Source organism: Echeneis naucrates, chromosome 6 (genome assembly GCF_900963305.1).
Source record: "Echeneis naucrates chromosome 6, fEcheNa1.1, whole genome shotgun sequence".
Taxonomy (NCBI): domain Eukaryota; kingdom Metazoa; phylum Chordata; class Actinopteri; order Carangiformes; family Echeneidae; genus Echeneis; species Echeneis naucrates.
In genome coordinates, this window is record NC_042516.1 from 803,772 (window position 1) to 826,055 (window position 22,284).

A 22,284-nucleotide genomic window follows, 5' to 3' on the forward strand; every position below is an offset into this window, starting at 1 on the left:
ATCTTTATTAACATAAAATGAATTATCAAAAATACAACTTCCAGAAGAATTGTGCACGCAGTGTATTTATTATAAAGAATCTTTGACGTTAAGCTGGTGTTGAGAAGTTGCGAAAACATTATTAACAGTAAAATTCTGCAGCATATGATAAAACCAGATTGAGGGCTTCCCACAGCCAACCCATAGCGTGAGAAATGGTGAATTCTGCAATATCAGTATGAGCTGCATCATACTTATGTATGCACTGGTGAACAGTATTCAGTTCATCCTAAAAGGCCAGAACCAGTTCAATTCATCACATTGACCCCCCAAATATATCAACCCCAGACATGTCCCTCTGTAGTTTCTTGCCTCCTTGAAATGTCATGCTCCCTTGCTCCGCAGATTGGGGTGAAATAGTGGAGCAAGAACACATTGTCACATAGCTGAGCTCTCACTAACACATGCAGGTCAAATCTCTGACCAAACCCCAACCTCGTCATCTGATTGCTGCGGAGAAAACAGCATCTAAATTTAGGTTAAAAAAAAGGAAAAAATCTGTATTTGTCTGACTCCAAAGGTCAAAAGGCATGGCTTTATTTCTCCTTTCTCCCACACACAGCCTGCTCATTTAAGGAAATATCATCCTCAGCATATCAGGCTGGCATTGATTCGTTGGGCTCAGTGTGAGACAAAGAGTGAGGGGGAAAACACAACCAAAGACTGATTTCTGCCTGACAACACAAAGGCAGTGAATTATGTTAGTCTATCTTGTCCAACACGTTAGACATTTTCTGCCTCACACATCTTGCAACTAGTCTTAACTAGTGTTAAAAACATCCTTTGGTTTTAAAGGTCCTATAAACAAGATTTTGATCAATACTACAGCAGTAAACAACTATTTACTAAGATATAATGGAATAATGGTGTGGTGATCCTATGACAACTGCATATTGTAATTTCAGCATCTTTTTTGAGTTTAGGTGACCAGTTTGATAAACTGGGAGGCCTCCCCTTTCAAACCACTGGCCTTCCCTTACCTTAATAAAGGTCCGGTCCACGTATGGGTTGACAGTGGAACACAAAAATCAGGTGAAAGAAACCCTGTTCTGATGAAGGGGCTTTCTCCCTCCCCTGAAGAAACCACTTTGTCATCTAAAAGGGCTGCAAAGACAGATGGATTGAGTCGCCATGGGCAGTCAGTTCAAAATCCTGGGCACCCGGTGGACTTTTGTGGGATCATGGAAAAATCCAAGGCACACCTTGGCAACACCAGTTTAGGTGGACACTTTATTTTAAATATTCATCTAACAGCTCTCACCTTCAGAACTACAGTTAAGTACCATTTAACTATCACGTTACTACAAAAAGGTACAACTACGGCATACGACTGTATTACTCTGCAGATCGGCTGTTTGAGTCAGAGAGAGCTGGACATGGTAAGAGTTAGAAATACAGTAGTTAAAAAATATAATTCCTTAGGAAAGTGCTGCCTGACAGGAGATTAAGCGGTAAAATGATTGAATGTAAAGAAGTTAAACTACTTTTTTTCCGGGGTCTTAGTAAGTTAGTAAGTATTTAAAACATATATTCCCTTCCAAATAAGCACATCATTCAGCTTCCTTTCTGCTGCTTCTCTGAACTCTTAGATACTTAACTGGAGGTTCAGCGCAGAAGCAACAAGATCGCTCACTCGCATCTTCATCCATATCCAGGTTGCAGGGCTGTTGGAGCCAATCCAAGCACACATCAGGCGAGGGGCGGGGTACACCCTGGACAGGTCACCAGTCCATCGCAGCGCCAACACAGAGACAGACAGAGACCAACAACCAGCCACACTCACATTCACACCGGTCAATTTAGAGTCACCAGTTAACCTACACATACACGTCTTTGGACGGTGGGAGGAAACCAGAGTACCCAGAAGAAACCCACACAGACACAGGGAGAACACAGCACAGAAAGGACCGGGAACCGAAACCAGCAACCTTCTTATTGTGGGGCGACAGCGCTAACCACTGTGCTGCCTCTTTCACGTGCCCCCTCTTTCATTAAAGGATGCTGGTGGAGTTTATGGGTGCTCTGTATATATTAGAAGTGAAATAAACAACTCACTAGTTTGCTTATGTTAGGTAACTTGCAATTACCTCCTGCTTTCACAAAATATATTCTGAAGTTCATGTTGCTCCATGAAAGGCTGGATATTAAACCTCTGTACTTTTATGGGCCCAGTAATTTGGTTTCATACTATGACTGATCCAAACATGCCTTTTCATCCAATGCCAAATACGTAAGTTATTAGTTAATGGCATCACCATCAGCAAGCCAATTAGCACACTACATGTGTGGAACAAGATCTAGTCATTCTGGAGGTTGGCTGTTATTTACAGAAAGATGTTTGACTGACAAACTGAAAAACACTATGCCATTGAAAAAAGTATGGTGAAGAAGAAATATTGAAGAGAGTCTGGTACTGGTTATGTGTCAAAGATACTAATGACTGTTGGGGGGAAATCAGATGCAAACAGAGGTTGTCTGGGTCAAAGACACAAGCTGAGTTTGCTTCACTTTTGACTTCCTCTTAAGGAGGACTTGTGATGTCTTATCACGGTCCTGCTCCCTCTGTCCTTCCTCCTATCACACATCATGGCTGCAGGAAGTCTGCATCGGGGAAATAAAAACTAGGTCATGCACAAAAGAGTAAGACTCTTGCTTTTCTGTAGCATCACAGCTGAACAGCAAGAAATGTTTCTCCTCTAAATGGCAATACAATTAGAGAACCGCTACACATTCATTTGATTGGATGTTATAGACATTACAGGTCAGCAGGGCTTTAGACATTCAGTCTTACTTTGCCTAAAATCTGCAAGGGTAATGACTAAGCCCACAACATAACTGTCAGGGTGATTCGCAGTTATATCCAGTTCCATTACCCTTGCTCTGTGCAATTCCCCAGGATCACCTTCCTCTGATGAATGGCCAGGGTCCACTTCCTGCCTGTGAACACCAGCAACACTGAACCATGGAGCATATGGGGAAGCTCGACAGCCTTCAACGTGATGGATGAGACATCTCATTCAGTGCCATCATCACCACATGCTTGATGAGGGAGGCCTGCTAGGTCAGCTGCTCATCCACATTCGCATTTCAATATATGAGCAATATTTAAACCATTAGTTTTCCTTCAGGGTCGATTGGAGGTAGGTTAATTAAAGATGTGTTTGGAGCGCTTACAATTTATAATGAGATGCTCTCCCTGCCCCCATGCTAACACTCGGGGTGTCATGTTGACCATGATGGCTGTAAATCTGTAAAATCTACAAATGTACTTCATACTAAATTTTCCAGAATTACTTTTTCAGGGCCCAAGGTTTGTTTGAGATGGCAGAAAACAAACCTTCCTAATTTACCCAGATAGGGCTTATCCTCAGATTCAGAGGGAGGGAAATTTATCCGGATTTAAATTAAATTCCTCTTCCTCCAAATGGAGGTGTGAGCCGAGTGAACCAGGACACAGAGGGTCCCGCTCTCACTTCACTTTCAACAAAGCCATCAACCTCAGATTGGGGGAATTTCTCACAAGTTTGCGCGCTCAGATTAGCTGGCAGCTGTCACAAATCAGATTAACAGAGGCAAATAAACACAGCCTCTGGCGAAAACTTAAACTGTGACAGTCAGTCAGTCAGGATTAGCTGCCATAGTGGGAGTCATATGAGCCAAGCGCATGCACAGCACTCAAAGTTAATGAGTTTACTGAAGATAAAAGGCTATGTGCTAAAATGGGGCTCGTGGAATGGGACAGCAGAATATCACATAGGTATTTTTAACCTCGACTGAGTAAATTTATTTCTGCAGTTCTAAATTCTTAATCTTAATTCTGTTCATAACCTAAACTGGAGGCTGTAGAAGACAAAGGAATGCTGTGTCAGTGTTAGTCTGGAGCTTAGGTTTAAGATCTGCTTGTGACCAGAGCCAGAAAATTCTAATTGGGCCATAAAGAGGAAAGATTGACTGGAGAAGGCAGATATAACATTTATAGTCTAACAGGACATGCCAATCACAGTGACACATCCCAAAACTAACGTTGGGTTGAAACCTTTCAAGCCTCAATGGGACAGTTCCAGTGAACATTTCGAAAGGAAAGTAGCCACAGTTTTCTTAATACTACCTCTAGGAGAATGAGTCATTTCAGTGCAACTGTCTTTTTTGATGGCAAAAGAAAAGATACTTTTTCTTTTTTACAAAGATAGTGCTAAACCTTGAATTCAGAAGACCAAACGTGTGGTCAAATCAATCTATTAAAAGAGACTCACCTCCCGAGCTTGATCTTGGAGAGTAACTATTCAATTCGTTGAATGGAGTGGGATAGTTACTGTAGGTTTAAAAAAGTCATAAGTTACTCACTGTTCTGATGATCTTGAGATAGAGACTGAGATAAATGTTAGCAACCAGATTTTTTTAATATGGGGCAATGAATGAACATTATTCTACTGTGAGAGTTTACCCACAGTCAATAATCATGAGCTACAGCTAATGTAAATAATAACAATCGTAATGACAGTAATGATAATAATTAACCTTTGTCTGCAATTTATTATTCTTCCTCCAGCATGTTGCATCTTTTCATTTGGTCTTCTTAGCTTTTTTAAAAATGTTATGATGGCTGCGTCACAGCTCATTACAATACTTGAAGGTGAGCCTGTAATTTTTACAAACCAAAGTCTGCATCAGAATGCACATGGAAAAAGGTTTCAAGTGGCAGCTATGTGTGGTCCGATCAATGATATGGATAAAAAATACATTATCTCTGGTTCTTCTGCACAAAAAAATCCATAATCTTAAATAACTGTCAGAATAAAAGCAGTAATCAATAATTTTAATAGTATTTCAAATGTGTGTAATGTGAAAATGGTTGATAGTAGAACAAATTCACTTTAGAACATTTTGTGTCTTTCACTCCCCAGTTTTGAATTTACATGCTCCATTTCCCTGCTCTCACCGTATCATGGTTTCAACTGACAGCCCATGAACTGCTCAGTAGGAGACAGTTAAAGATCTGGGGAGCATGGTGGAGGCCAAACATAGAGCTAAATGGAAAACAAAAAGGAAAACAAAAACCTAATCTCCCTTTGCTATATGTCAAAACATATACTAGTTTGTTGATGCAGTGCCCATGTGAACTTTACTAAGGTGAAACAGTCTTCGCGGCAGCTTCCTCGTCATTGTTTTCCTAATCCTCACCTAAACCTAATTCCAATTGTGAGCTGGCAATAAACTCTAATGCATTACAGAAACCTCCAGAAGTAGAAACTGGAAGCACATCCTCAACCAAACAAAAGCATCCAACACACACACGCAAACTTGAGCTATACAAAAATAAATCTATAATCTCCACCCTAGTGTGTACAGCCACAGAAGGAAGAGAGCAGTGCTGTTCCTTTGGCAGTGCATGAAGTGATGCACCCCGACACAAACATACACCACACTCACATGTACACACAACCAGCAGAGCGGTGCATTAAATGGTATCCATCAATAGCTTCCTGTGGCTCAGGAGAAGAAAGGAGCTCAGAGGGTGAAGAAGAGGCAGCACAGAGAGTTTTCAACCACACACTGAAAACCCTAATCCAGCTTTAAGTGGGATCTGGTCACCACCTTTTGACCAATAACACCAATGTCACATTAGCACAGGAATAAAAATAACGGCCATTCTAACAATACATAAGTTCCTGTCTGAAAATGGGAACACATTTTTACTGGGTGTATCCCTGGAGGTGCTTGTTTTGACAGATAACAGTTTGATTACCCTGTGACATCAGCATCATCTGAGCATGTGCTGTTCATCCTAGCTCTCATAAGACTCTGCACCAACCCCACAGTGTGACAGCATGTTGCTGTTTCTGAATAAAAACGGGCAGACAAGTGGTCTATACTTACAACTACATCTAAATGAATGTGCCTAGATAAAACCAAATCAGGAAACAAATGTTCACTAAAGCAATTGTTCACCCACATTAAAATACAACTTGGGACTTTTCTAAATAAAACAGGACCAGCATCAACCATCCAGCCATCAATCCATTCTTCCAGGGTCAGACTGCCTTGGCAGCAGGCTAACTCCATACATCCCATTCTCCTGCAACCATTTCCAATTTTTCCCAAGCCAGATGGGATACATAGTCTACCCCAAGGTCTCCTCCCAACTGGACATGCCTCCAGAGGAAGGCACCGATAGGGTCATCCTTATCAGGTGCCTGATCCACCTCAACTGGTTCTTTTAGAGCTGAAGGAGGAGCTGCTCTGATCTAAGATACTAATCCCTAAGGCTAAGCCCGGCATCCTTACAGAGGTAACCCTTCCAGCTGCTTTTATCAGCTATTTAGTGCTCTCTGTCTCTATCCAATGTGGATGACCACAGATGGAAGCTGCAAAAAAGTGCACTAATAAATTCAGAGTGTTCCTTTTTGCTTCCAGCTCAATTTCACCACACCTAGAAAATATGCATGTTACTTGAAATTTGATCCATTATAACAATTTAGCAAAAATGCCACCACAGTTAACTGTTACAGTACATCGATAAACATAAAATATCAATCCTGTTTGAGCTTGTCAGATATACACACTCCACCCTGCTCTGAATAAGGATTGTTTGTGATTATGTATAAAAACACACAGCCTAACAGAGTGTTGCCAATTCAATTGCCGAGCTGCAAGATTTGCCTATAAGGATTTTGCAATCACCGAGGGGAGCCTCTACACAGCTCCCTGTGACAACATTACAGCATGTTATATTTGAAAGCAGCAGTTGACTTCATTGTATGTGCTGACTCACAGCAGAGTTGGAATACATTTCAGATGTGTAAATGTGATGAGTGTTCACCTATCACACACAGTGTTTAAACTCCATTAGGCACTCAGCTCAGGCTATATTTAGGGTATCACCACCTCTCACCTGGTGCAGAGGTCAGAGGTTGCTGCTGACAGCTGAGCTTCCTCAGCAGCTGGATGATAAATTCTCCTGTACATTAATGCTGCAACAAATAATCAGATACGGACTGTCTCTCCATAGGTCGGATGAAAAAGAGCCAGGCATCAGCTGAATGCTACTGCGGCTGGCACAGGATCAACCATGGAACTTCGACAGCAGTTTATGAACCAAAAAGTCAAACTGGTGTGTGTCCGAGTGGTATAAAAACAATCTGACTACTTAAACACAGAGGAATCAAGAACAATATTTCCTTCTCTGGACACTGTTTCTCTGAGCAAGTTAAAACAAATCTCATTCCGACTCGCACTTTTAAAATGGCAGTTAGTTATAGCATGTAAAGAGGCTTATATTAGAAACACAGCGTGAGGAAATGTGTGAACTCCTGTGATCCCTGCCAGATAATTCCGCATGCAACACTCAACATGCCAGGCAGTGAGTGATTGCGAGTGACTTCACACAATCACACTCTGGAGTTTAAAAATGGAGAGAGAGAACAGAATGAATTAGACATCAGGAGTAGGGGTTGACATCTCTTCCTGTAAACTGGGGCTGATAATCTTCTGCTTGCTAGCAGGCTGACGGGGTGAAAGTGTCTGAGATGTGACATGACAATGAATGCATTAACATAGCTATTTGATATGTATTGTGTCCACAATTGCAGAGTGTGCAGATGCTGCATCAGAAAATGGGTTAGGGTCATCACATCAAGGGACTTCAGGTTGAACTACTTTCCTTCACTGGAGAACGGTATTTTTACATTTTCTAATGTCACAGTGTGGTCTCTTTCGATCCAGTAGTCATCACTATTTTTAAAATTATGTGTGAAAATGATCATCACCACTTCTTCACTTATTTTTCCCAACTGTATCTCCCTTGTCATTTTTGTTGATATGAACGTGTCAACAACTAACAGTTGAAATCATAATAATGATACTAATAATACAAATATAAGCACACAAAGAAAGTTTGTTGGGCAGATTTCGGGCCAGAAGCACAAGCATGCTCAGTTTCTCTGGCTTGAGGCTGGACCTCACTGGGCTTGCAATGGTGTCAGCTGTACTAAACATTCGCTGTCACGTTTATTTTTCGTTTCCTGGCTGAACGACTCCATTATGCCCAGCTGCTGGTGAACTGATGCAAGGGCACTGATCGATTTGTTTAATTGTGCATACTGTGAGGGATGGTGATTTTTGAGAAGCTGTCTCATGCTAGCACTTTTTTGTTTTTTAGCTGGCAAATCAGATCTTCCAGATTTGCGGTCTCTCCTCTGATTTCGCTTGAAACCAAAATAATCCCACAACAGAGAAGTTGTACTGCGTTTAGAAACAATCTCCATCTCGTGACTCATTTTCAAAGTTCAAAGTGTCAAAATGATGCTATAGCTGTTGGCATAATCTTCTAGTCCCTCCAAAATAACCAATCATCCACTCATAATTTATCTGAAACCAGTTGGGCTTGCAGACTCCCTACATTATGACAGGACCAGCGGAACAGTGTCAAGCAACGCTTTTTCTTTCTTTCTTTATTACCAACACTATAAGAAAACTCCAGTGAACACCAAACGTGTACCACCTTCATGTTATGGGCATTTCTCGATACCGTAGTGTACGGCTGCACACCAGGTGCATTAGCATTGCATATTAGAATAGCATGATGTCAGCCCCAACCTGATGTGTGACGTACGACGTACGTGCTGGCATATGCAGACAGTGTAGCCCTACTGTGCGGGCACTTCATCAGTACATCACCGACCTCGGCGCATTGAGGACCAGTTTATCCGCAACCAGCTTGCAGAGACAATGTCACGGCAGAACTCAAGAAACTGAGACCAAGCCTCGTCCTGGGTCTCTAACCTGGTTGTGGCTAAGAAGAAAACTGGTGGCCTGCACCCCTGTGTGGACCTCAGGTAGGTAAATAGGGCTGTTATCCTTGACAAATACCCACTGCCTACGGTGGAGGAGCTGTACGCAAAGTTCTACAGCTCGAAAGTCTTCTCCAAGCTCGACCTCCGCCAGGGGTACCTGCAAGTTCCACTACACCCAGACAGTCGCAACCGCACCGCCTTTGTGACTCACATTTCTTCTGGTCGCCTATGACCTCCACTCCAAATGGCCAGAGGTCCTTCCGGCCAGCTCTGTGACCACCAAGGTGGTCACTGATTTCCTTTCCTCCCTGTTTGCACACTGGGGCGTCCCCGACACCATCACACCGATAATGGGCCCCAGTTTATCTCTGCCGACTTCGCTTCCTTCCACAGAGGGGAGGGGGATCAAACACATCCGCACAGCCTTCTACCACCCGCAGGCTAATGGCGGCGTCGAAAGATTCAGCTAGACCCTCAAGAACAGGCTCAGAGCACACTAAGCAGATGGTCTTCGATTTTCCACGATGCTGCTGAGTACTCGACACACACAACAACAGGTAGTTCTCTGGCCCTCCTGATGCTGGGGTGTGAGCTTCAGCTTCCCCTGGATCGCCTGTGTCCTCCACCAGGGAACCTTCCAGCAGCATACACCCGTGGGAGACAGGGTGACAGAGTAACGGCGCATGAAACAGCGGTTTGACAGGAGACACCGTGCGAGAACTCCAGCACTTGTGGTGGCAGACTGGGTGCGGGTTCGTCGTCCTGGGCGTTCCCACAAGCTGCTCTCATTCTGGTCAGCACCACGGCAGGTCACAGCACTGTTGGGGCCGGCTACCTTCCACCTGTCGGATGGGTCACAATGGCACGCCAACCACCTTGGGAAGTTTGCACCGCTGTCCGACCCTGGTCAGACAGCCGCGACCGAGCGGCGCTATGTGGATGTGAACTGGGATGTTCCTGAGGCTCAGCCTAAAGCTCAGCTGGAGGCCGCGGCTGCACACCCGCCTGAGCTGGATGCACCAGCTGACCCACTGCAGCTTGGGTTGCACCCAGCTCGAGCCCACCAGAGGCCATCCTACCTCAGACTTCTGAGATCTAGTTAGAGCATAGCCTATCATGTGGCAGAATAACCCACAAGGCTATGCCGGCAAACTGGTAACCTGGTTACCTGGTTTTGTCAGTTAGGTTGTGTTGTTTACTTTGGTTAAAAGTGTTCTATTTGATTGGCTGTAGGCCAGACTGAGCTATTTGGAAAAGTTCAATTTAACAGACTGAGTTATTAAAAAAGGGGGGAAGTAAATGTAGTGTACAGCTGCACGCCAGGTAATGGCATGACGTCAGCCCCAACCTGATGTGTGGCGTACTACGTGATGGCGGTTAACTGATAATGAACAAGCCCTTGAGCCATGTATTATTACACAACAACCGCTTCTCACGAAACTACCCAATGCTCTTTGGATTGTTAATGTAGGTGGCGGTGGTCAGTGCAGGGGTGTTGCTAGGCCTTCAGCACACATACACACTGCCTCACTATATTAATGCAAATCACACATACAAATGCAATTGATACATTTGATAAGCAAGTTTTACCACCATGAATGCACATCATTGTGCCAGTGTGTCGTCAATTCATGTCCCACACCAGTGCGACGGCCGTGCCACAGTCCTCGACTGAGTGAATTTTTGTTTGTAATTTCCATACCTGAGTTTAGCTCTTTTTCCATAACCTTTTGTGTATCCTCTGTATGAGTGACTTTTTGTTTGTAGATTCTTTTTGGATAGATTAATGTTCATAGCTTTTGTGTTTTCCTCGTTAAGAGTGACTTTGAGTTTCGTAACATTTTAGAGAATGACCTTAATCCTCCGCTTAGTAACGTGAGTGAGTTTTCTTTTGTTTGTTTGTTTTTTTAAACCTCCTTCGGGAGTGATTTTGTTTTCTAGCGATTTAGAACCTCGTGACATCCCTTTAAGTTAATGTTTCATAGCCCTGTTTCCTTTTTTAACTCAGTTCTGAGATCATTGCTGCCAAGAATAAAGTCTGTGTCTTGTGAAGACTCTTCATCTGAGTGCTGTCTTGAGTCCCGGCCTGACAACATTTTGGTTAGATAAAGCAAATACTGCAGAATAATTTTGTTATAATCCGGTATAGGCCGTTTTGTTCATTGTTCCAGTTTGATGTTAAAAGACAGGAGGAAGTATGCCCGTTTGTAGGCCTGCTTTATCAAATGTATGTTGTTGTTGCCTCAACATAAAAATAAAAACAGCCCGATACATTTCCCAGCCGACAGAGTAGCGTATGTCAGTGTGTTAACATCCTGTGGATAAGCTAGCTAGTTTAGCTGGACTCCCTCCCGATATATAATTAATCTCATAATTTCCATTAACATCTGGTGCAGTGTATGAGCTAAAACAACTTAATCTACCTCTCTTCATCTCATTTCCATTTGTCCTCCGCCCTGCTGCTTCTCTGTCCTGGTCGCCTCTGTTTTTAAAGAACTTTCTTATGTCCATGCCACACACAGTGACAACGGAGCAGTAGCAGCGTCAGTGATGACGTCAATAATGACGCGGCATAGACGCAGACGCGCATGGGTCGTTGAGGCCGTTAATTATATTTGTTGTGGGTTCAAATCTGTCCTGTAACGACCTCTACTTCTCCTACTCAGCCGATCCACTGACATTAAATTATCTCCCAGTCTCCCAGCTGTTTCGTAACATGTGTTTATCCCGGTGTCCAGGAGACGTTATATCGTATATGTGCTTATAGTTCCTCACCAACTCGCACAACCTCTCTTCAAATTTTTTTTTTTTATTTTTTCTTTGTGACTGGAACTCGGCAACGTATCGGGTAGTGACAGTAACACTTCCCCCAGTGGTTTCCGACGGTACTGCTCCGTTTGGTCCGAATTAGTACGCTTCATGGAAACATGCAGAAATACGGATTAAATGAACGCAGAGTACGAGCGTATCTGTATGCGTGCTAAACACTGAGCATAAATGGGTCTTAAGAATGACCATCATCAACATCCCAGGTACCACCTCATCCTCTCTCAGGCTTTCAGCAGAGGTGTGTCCTAATTCTTCACCTCAGTCATTTCTCCAGCTCTGTGCTTCAACACTGAATTGAATTCAAAACAAGATTTGACACCCATGACCACGTAGGACATGAAAGCCAATGAATTTTTCGATAACACATCTTTAATCAGCAGCCTTGTCTTTAATTTAATTTCTGTTGGGGGCTGTCAGCACATTGTCAACAATATCAAAGTAACTATAATTAATTCAACCTAGACCAGAAAGAATGCATGGATTGGGTAATGCTTCAGCCAGCCTCTGTTTTTCTGAAAGTATAGATTATGGAAACAGAAGATGCTGGTGGCATTTCTGAATCCACCAGGGCTCAATGGGCTGATATTTGCTAAATGTGGTGGAAACTGTCACTCAGCCAGTGAAGCAACCTCACCAGGGAGATTACATCAATAATCATATTGGCCATTTTATCCAGCTCTTTAGTTTCTGTTTCCAGATGAGCTCAGGGTGAGAGTGGGAGGTTGGACTCAAACAGTTTATTCAATCATCTGTTTCTGTGTTTAATGTTAATGTGCAGACAGAGCATGTGTTCCCACCCACCACATGGCTGAAGAGCACGGTGGTAGCAGCTGTTTCAGGTGTTCAGGGTCCACAGTGTTGTCTGATTGGACACTGAGTAGACCTACTCACACAAGAAACCTCACAACATTCACAATACCTGTCTGTATGAAGTCTTTGACACTGACATGGATACAATGATTGCTAGATGATTGATGTTCATAGAAATGTCCACGACAGATTTCTGTTGGAGGAAAATCCCTATTTCCAATCCCCTACCATGATTACAGAGGCTGTCATGACAGCTGAGCAGCCATCTTAGACCAGACATAAGACTTAGACACCAGAATCAGAACCGCAAACAGAATCACAGTCAGAACCAGAGAGAGTGAAAGCCACAAGGCAATGGACAGCAGTAAACAGCTGATGCTTGGCTATAAACCAATGACAACATGGTCACATGACTTCACCTTCACCACCACTTCCACTTTGTCGCTGGATTCAGATCTGAGCTCCTTTGCGGTAGCATTTCCTCTGACACAGCTTGAAGCTGTGAAGGTGGACTATTGAGCAGACCAGTTGTTTAACATCTGCTAGCAACCTCCCTTTTTATTGGAAAAGTCTCAAGAATTTAGGACTCAGGTTTTTACTGACTATGTCAAAGGTTAAGCCCTAAAAATGTCTTAAGCCTGTTTTAGTACAGACCATATTTCAGTTATCTGGCCAAAAACTCAGAGAGTTCGTGACCAGGGAACGGGAAGCAATAAGGGGCCGTCCTAAATGGAATCCAGAAACATACTGAATCTCTGCTAATGACAATATAATAACAAATTCACCAAGAGTTCATTACAGTTGTGTACGAAAGTTCACAATGAGAGTAGGATGTTAAGGAAGCACCCATTTCATCTGAGGTGCCCTGTAAAAACTTAAACAAATTAAATTCTTACTGCCATTAAAATGTTGCTTCAGGGTAGTAAACCTTGAAAAATCTACAAGGTTGGCTTTGTTTATGTCTTCTTTAATCCTGAATGCAGATGGAACACGATGATTCCAGGCTCATACTGTGACAAGAGCAGCAACAATCACGGAAAGGAAGCAGATATTTGAAATGAATTTACTGTGATTTACGCTCCCTGGGGCTAATGACAGTGTTTCACTTTTAATGGATTCTCTGAGGCCCTTGAGTAATTAAGGGACATGTTTGTTGCATTAATTTTTGATTCTGAGGCCAAACATGTGAAATTGTTCAGCTGAAGTTGAGAAGAGAAATTGAACAGTTTGTGTTTGACAAAGGCAAAGTAGAGAGAAAGACAACAGCAGTGATGGCTGCTGGGAAAACAGTATTTCCATACGTTAATTTATTTGTGGTGGCCCTGCCACAAAATACATTTTAGTAAAATCTGACAGTAGGGCCGTGTGTGCTCTCTTTCACAAGCACACAGACGACAGACCCATCTGCTAACACCTGGAGAAATCCAACCACACCAGCAGCTGGCATTCACAGTGAACAAGGCTGCAACAGGCCTGATCACTGAACAATCATTCATTCATCTTCTACATTCCAAGTCGTGGGGGGTGCTGAAGCCAATCCCAGCTCTCTCTGGGTGAGGGCTGTGTACACCCTGGACAGGTCACCAGTCCATCACAGGGCCAACACACAGAGACAGACAGAGACCAACAACCACTCACACTCAGACCTACAGACAATTTAGAGGCACCAACCTAGACTTGAATGTTTTTGGACTGTGGGAGGCAACAAGGGTACCCAGAGGAAACCCATGCAGGAACGGGGAGAACATTCTGTACAGAAAGGCCACAGAGCCCAGGAATCAAACTTGCTAAACAGTTTGCTACCATGCTGCCTTACTGAACAATCACGCAATCAAAAATCAAGCAAACTCCAGTTTTTTTGTTTTTTTTTTATTTTTTTGCAACATTGTACCATAAATCAAGTCAGATGTGGTCATGTGCCACTTCTTTACACACCCCCAATCCCCTCAAATTCATTTTCTCAAAAAAAAAACTGCTGTCCATGAAGATGAAAAGATGGAAGATGCGTTTCATTGAGTACTGTTGACTGATGCACCATTTACACAGGAGCTGCTGCAGTAAACCTCATCTACAGAGCCGGATGCAATTGTTTTATTATTTTGGACATCTCACTATACCTGGTGTCACAGAGCCTGGCCTCTCCCAGCTCTGGGCCTGCACTGGAGAGCTGCCTGGCTGCATCATCATCATCAAGTTCAAAGTCTCCTTATTGTCCTTCACAGCATGGATCATGGAACTGACCGTACCATTCACTGGTAGCCACAAATTCTTCACCGCTTTGCTGTGATATCACTGCTGAGATACATATTTTTTTCTTCTAATATGAAGCCTCAGAAAAAAGATCTTTATGGTTTAAACAGACACATAGTTTCCTTTTCACCATGACGAATGATAATCAGTTTATCAGGCACCAGTGGCAAACAAGCTCCTGTCTACTCCTCAGACACACATAATTTCCACTTGCACACAAATCACATCCTGCAATATGTTCCCATGCTGTCACTGTACACCATCACTTATTCTCTTACAATCATGTTGCTGAGGCTTTTTCACTTTCATGGTCTTTAAATTCTTCCTTAGCAGAGAGGTCCATTTATAGCAAATAGTCTGAGCTGATTCTCATGGCACAAACTTCTACAAATGGTCTGCTTCACGTTGTTTCACCACAAAAGTCCTCTCTGGAACGAAAGTGCTGGCTATATCTTCTTATCTAAATAAGCACAGGAAACTTGACAAACAGCCCCATTGCCAAATATATGTGACGCTGTGATATTTGAGCTCCCATGAGCCTTTGCCAACAAAAATAAAGACTTCTCCGTGGACCTCTCAATGGGAAAATCTTACGACACAGCATTCCTTATTGCCTCCATCGGCACACACCGCCACACTACAGCTGAGGCTGCAGTTTGAGAGCAAACTGTTTCTCCTCCTGGTGAGTGTGGAATACAAGAAAGAAGATGGAGCTAAAAAAAAAATGTGGTGCAGACGTCAGGTTTTCTTAAATCCATAATGCACTAAGTGCTTGGTGTTCCCGCATCGGATGAGGCTGTACAAGAGAAAACCAGGGACGTTAGGAATTAGTTTCCTTTACCACTCAAACAGCCAGTCATGTCTGCGTGTCTTTTAACATATGGACCACAACTTTCCTCAGGGTGTTTTCATATCTGCCCCATTGCTTCACTGAAATTTGATGCATTCATGTTTTTGCATGGCACAGTTTTGAATATCACAGTAGACAGCTGGTGGCTAACTTGTGACCTGGTTGGACCAAGTTCATCACATTACAGTAATATCAAAGTTTTGTAAAAAAAAAAAATGCTTTCCATTATGAAACACTCCAACCCTGCACAATACTTTGCTGCTGCTATCAAGCCAACATTTGTATTTACAGCTTTTCAGCAGTTAACAGTACTGCCAATACTTTATAGTATAGTAGGGGTCTCAAACTCAAATGAGCCATGGGCCACTGCTGCCACTTTCGCCTCATGGTAGAGCCACTTCAGTGTTCTAATACAACGAAAGAGAACCAATATTTCTGAAAATGTGCCATTTTTTTCATTTCAAATACAATGTTATAACGCAAAACTGCCATGAGTGCAAATCTTTTTTTCCCTCATTGTTAAATAACTAATTGAAGCCTTTCATTTACATAATAAATCAACAAACTGGTACTCTTTTTCTGGTCAGATATGTGGCACTACTTCTACTGATGCCTTTTTAATGCTTAAAAAAACTGACTTAGTTAGCGCATTAGTTTTTAACTGCTCGAGCTAATTGTTTTTCTTTTAAATGACATTCACTGAACTAACACAGGCAATCCCCCAACAGATTTGTGTTGCTCATATTTTCTCAACGCTACAAAAAAACATGTTTGATACAGTATTTGCATTCATTCAGAGTAAATGCTTTTTTCTAAAATCTCAAGCAACCTTTTTAACTTTGAAATGACCGAACAAATGTAATACCTTAAGACACATACTTTATCTCTTTTCAACACTCAGGAAGGGCAATGATTTTCAATTAATCAATAACTTTTGAAAAATTGAATAGTTCATGTGACAAATATTTTGTCTTAAAAAGGGGCCATTGTCATTTCATATTTCATTTCACGGAAGAGAAAAAACCTGTATCTTTGTACAGTGTTGTTCTTCCCACAGAGATGTTTATCAGGCCTATCCCTCTCAATTAAAGAAACAAATGAACAGCTTCACACTTCACACACAACCCCAACGTTCGAATGGCATTATTATTTTGAACTTCAAGTTGCAGGCCAGAAGTGGCTCCTGGGCTGGGAATTTGAGACCCCTGTCTAATAGGGTTGTGGTGGAGATAATCCTGGGAACAGGAAGTGATAAAATGCAACAAATTTTCAGAGATCAGGTTATTTGCCACATCATTTATGCTGAAGAAATGTCCCTTTAATATTCTCTGTTTTTTTACAGGATATTGTATTTTAAAATCGTTGAATCGTTTGCTAGACCAAAGAAAATCAGATGACAGTATCTCAATGCTTTTCCCATAAAGCATTAATTGATTTTTCCAGATTTTACTACCCATTCCTTGAAGTATCGATTCCACACAGAGTCCCAACAGCAAAAGTTACATTAAAAGATTGACGTGCGCTTGTAAATTACTGTGCTGACTATATTATTACTACATAAAGCAGCACTGATCAATGTTTTTATACCACCAACTGACATAATTACATGAAATTAGCAAAGGGTCCAGTGCAGTGAATTATTACCAACTCTGCAGTTCCTTTCAGGTTAATTGAGGATTAGTGTCTTTCAGTACACTGCTTTAGTTTCAAAGGTCTGATAAACCCATTTCTGTTGAAAAGCTCAGCACCAAACACCAAACAGTCAGAGAGAAGATAGAGAATATGTTACGCTTCTACCAGCTAAAAGGCCACAAAACTATTAATGTGTCATTGAGCCGAAGGCTGACCAATAACACACAATCAATGGTGGATGGTCTGACTTTGGCATATGAACTACATTTCAAAATCATACAGATTGCCTTTAAAAGTTCCAGTGTTTTGATATTTATTGTTTTTTGTATGATGGACTCCACACATGGACAGACCTGTCTACATGCAGGGAGACACGAGGTAGGATGGGCTGCGGCTGTCACCAAACTATCACATGAAAGCATTGCACATAGCAGACCATCAATAAATAACATTGCTGCCAAATGAATAGCCCAGAGGTCTCCAGTACTGCCCTGCATGTTGAAGATGTTTCCTGCTTGAGCACACCTGACTCAATCGACCTCAGCAGAGCTTGATGACACACTGATCATTTGAATTAGGTATGTTAAAACATGCAGGACTGTACCTCTCCAGGACTGGAGTTGGAGGCCTCTGGAATAGCCTGTATGAACTGAACAAAAACTGTGATCAGTTCTCAACAAATCATTTGCCTATTGGCGTAAAACTGGAGTGAACTGTAGTGTCAGATCCTCGGAAAGTGAGGCTGAAAGATCACAACTTCCAGTTCCATTTAAATCCACAATAAAATCCTAGCAGCTTTTGAATCTGATTGTGGACTCAATGGGATTGTCCTTGACTCACCTGGTAGAGTGCATATGAGTGCATTAAGGCTCAGTCATACCTGCAGTAGCACAGAGGTCAAACTCACCGTCTTTGCTGTCTGCCATCATCTTTTTTTCTCCCTCTACTTTCTGTCCTTCTGTGATTATATTAAACAACGAAATGCTCAAAAAAAAAAAAATGAAAAAGAAAATTGCCCTGTGAGCTTTTGACCAGATCATCCACCTTTACCTTTACCCTTCTCCTGTATTCAAAGTAAAATCCTCAGAGCAACATATATGCACAAATGCAACCAACACCTTTTGCAACCTAAGTACAGCAGACGGAATCAGCCTCTCATTACTATGCTGTAGATGACCCGCTTGCAACAGAACAGTTTTGACTGGAAATTTAAATCCCCTCACTGTTCTTGATATGTCTGCCTGGCACCTTCGCACAACACATAACACATACATCCATTTTGAAAGACACACTGGGAATGAGGTCAGGCCATCCTGGAGACATGGGGACGACACACGGATGCATGAAAAGTGAAAATGGACTCAGTGACTTCAGGACAGCAGCACAATGTGGAATGTGGCTCATGTCTCATTTGGCAGGCTAGAGGAGCTCTGTGATGGCTACCGACCCTGAGGGATGTCTCTGAGATGAGAGGGAAACCCAACATACTCCACACATGAATATATTACACACCATATGCACTGAGTTAAAGCAGCATCCATTTCCAAAAGAAACAACTGCAATGCAGACGGTCCCGACAACATCTGGCCAACAACACCTTGATGAATAATTTCAGTGAGAAGTACAGCATGGCACAGCATTGAAACGGGGTTGGTGAAGGCACAAGCTCCTGAAAATTCACTCATTTTAAACATACCTCATCAAAGCCGCTGTCCTCTTTCTTGAAAGCTGTAAAGAGAAGAAAAAGAGAATCAGACACTGGCTTTGTTGACTCCTTTTGAAGAATGAACAAAATAAAAAATAATTAAAAAATATAGAGTGGTAGAGACAAAGCTCTGGAGGCAACTGTGTAACAGTGATTTTTTTTTGTCAGGAATGTATCCTGTTCTCATTGAAGCGGTGTAGGTGTTGGTTTGGCTTGAGCTGTGATAACTGCTTTTTCTCCTGCAGTTTCATTAGGGCAGGTAGTGTGAGAATTTTGAAATCTTTGTGCAAAAAAGAAGAGAAAAAAATCATATACATTTTACACTTGATGTCAGAAATGCTCTGCACTGTTAAACATGTAGTGTCACAGTGACTTTGTGACTTTTAGCGGTGTGTGCAGCCAAACTCTTGGTTGTTGACATAACTGCACCAAAATCTCATATCCATAATAATCATCACCAGGAAAGCTGGGTACTAGGATCTTTTCCTCTAAATGGTGTGTAATGATATCCCATAAAATGGTTCTTTACCAAGCAGTCAGTGACCTTTAAGGTATCATTAATGTTTAATATGCAGCATAACAACACAACATAATAATATTTCATTGGAAAGAGAGCAGTCAAATAGTGATACTGCAATTTATAAACCTATTAGACTTGTTATTTCTAAACCCACACTGACACTGTGCAGTGTTCTACATGTTAATTACAGGGGACAACAATGTTGCATTGGGCATTAATGCTTACAATGAAAAGGGAGTAAACAATGCGGCGTCCTGCTTGACACTGTTTGTTTCTGCAACTTTCATTTCCAAATCTCTCTCATCGTCCCAGAAGCTTTCGGAAGGTGTTATTATTAGTGAAATGATGAGTCTTCAACTATTAATATTCTTAATAATGATTATGTTGTCTAATGAGAAAGGCAGTGCAGATGGCTAAAAGGAAGAGCACTCTGAGGGCTGCATCGGAGTAAAATGACTTATTTATGTTGGAGTGAGTGTTGGGAAACACTGTCAGCCCAGTCACTGAGCCGGTAAACTGCTACCTCTGTGTCCTCAGACAGTCCTTACACACACATTCCCCAAAGAGCAGCCAGACACCCCAGACTGCATCATCACAGCTACAAACCCATGCTCAATACAAAGACAGTATAGGCTCTTCTCTGGCTGATATTCAAGATTTAGGGGTTTGTGCCACAATACAGGACACATATATTCTGTCATCACGATGATGCTGATTATGTTTCAACACTTAAAATGTGATCACTCTCTTTTTCCTAAAGTTCTAGAGAAGTATCTCTGCACTGAGTAAGTGTCTGTAAGTGTGAAGTTAGTCCCAGGAGGTGATTAGCTCAACCTGGCTAAGGCTAAAGATCTGTAGGAGAAGGACAATTTGCCACATCCAGAAATACTCAGCTCATACTGTTATTGTGCATCCAGGGATGGACAGGAATCCGAATACGAGGATCTGATAAAAGTCTCACAAAAGACTCACAAAAACTTAAAAAAAGGAAGTGATAGTGGATTGGATAGTGAAGTCCATGCTCCCTCTCCAGCCAGTGACCACTGGTGGAGTGGACTTCAAGGTGGTGCCACCCCACAAATATCTGAGAGTACACCTGGACAACAACCTGACATAGATGCACTCTACATCTGAAGGAGGCTCGGATCTTTAGGTATCTGCAGAAAGATGCTGCAGATGTTTTACCAGTCCGCTGTAGGAAGTATACTGTTTTATGCTGCAGTCTGCTGGGGGATGGGGGGCAATATAAAACAAAAGGATGCAAGAAGGCTGGACAACCCAGTGGAAAGAATTGGTTGCTGTGGTGGAGCAATGCACATGGAAAAGGCAGAGACCCTATTTTAAAATACGTGGGCCATCCACTTAATATCATCCCAATGGATCAGAGAAATTAGAGCAGTGGACAGTAAATCCATCTACGATGCAGGATAGAAAGATACAGAAAATCATTCATTGCCACTCAAATCGGACTTTAAAATTCCTGAACTATTAGGAGATAAGATAGCAAACAGCAGAATTTCCCTCCTCAGATTAATAAAGGATTTCTGATTCTGACTCTGACAAAACTAACCAAACGAAACCAGGAGATTTAAAGAACACAATTTCAAACTATTATACATTTGACTTCTTAGCATCAATGTCACACCAATGTGAGGCTTAGTGCTTATTTACATGACTGAAAAGCAGTTTTGTGCCAAAAGCACTCTGGATGGTGTGTATTTCGTGGCTGTGGGACGTCTTGGTTTTTGGACATTTTCACATTGCCTGCATGAGACACACGTCTCTCACTCACGATCAGGAGATTCTCCATTTCACTAGTTTCTCACGTTATGTGCATCTAGCAGCCAAAAAAATAAATAAATACTGACAGAAAAGACACATCATACAAGTGACATAACTTCACTGTTGTCTTTGTGAGACAGATGTGGAAAATTTAGACTTTAAACTAATTAGCAGCTGTGTGGAGACTTTTGTGTCTCTACTGTTATACACACAACTTGGGTTATTGTGGTGTGTTGCAACAGATGTGTCAGATATGTATGCTTCAATCCTAACTTAATCATTACCTGTGAACTTGATAGTGAGAAAAAGTTGTTTTCAAAACTTTTATCGAAAGACCCCTTCAGGTGAGGATCATTCAGTGAAGAAAACGTATGTGTCAGAGCATTATTTACTGTAAATAAAGTTTATAATATATTTGCTTAGAAGGAGAAAACAGAAAATAATAGAAGGAGATGGTGAAAAGGTGACAAACTAAAAAACAAACAGCTTTGTCCAATTTTGCTGCATAAAAAGACCAAAAATATAAATGAATAAAAAGCCTTAACACCTCATTGATGCCTCTACAGCCTTTCATACTGCTTCTCTCACTTTTGATCAAAGTTGCAGTAACATAACTTCCCACAGTGTGTTCTCAGCAGAACAGAGAAGCTGAATCCTGATTAAGTGTATTTATAGCCTGAAAATTAGAATGTATTTAACATTTATTCCTCCACTGAGCACAAACGGGAAGAGGAGGAAAAAGACTTGGTCAAACTCATTCTAAACAAAACTTTAATTATAAAAACCAATTGCAATCTCTAAATAATATGAGCTGATATTTTTATTGATGTATTTATTTGATAATCATCATCATCATCATGTTCTTTTTTTGTATTATTATTTAATAAACATAATAATAAAATAAAATATTACAGTGATTATTATTTTTAGTTACTTTTTAGCTCATTTTCTAAAGCTCTACTTCCAAACTAACAGGTCAGCAGTGGGGTGGACAGATTCCTGTGGTCACCTGCACTGTGCCTTAACACAGCCTGGATTCAAAAGCTACAACTGCACTGCTGCTCCCACACACTAA

General features: G+C 41.8%; 1 protein-coding gene across 1 annotated transcript in view; it reads right to left on the reverse strand.

Moving 5' to 3' along the window:
• The window catches only part of cdk14 (cyclin dependent kinase 14), a 167,653-nt gene that overhangs the window by 140,921 nt on the left and 4,448 nt on the right, over positions 1-22,284 (reverse strand). The window contains exon 2 of the mRNA XM_029505326.1: positions 18,899-18,930. Within this exon, the coding sequence (XP_029361186.1) occupies positions 18,899-18,930 (32 nt within the window). The remainder of the gene's footprint in view (positions 1-18,898; positions 18,931-22,284) is intronic.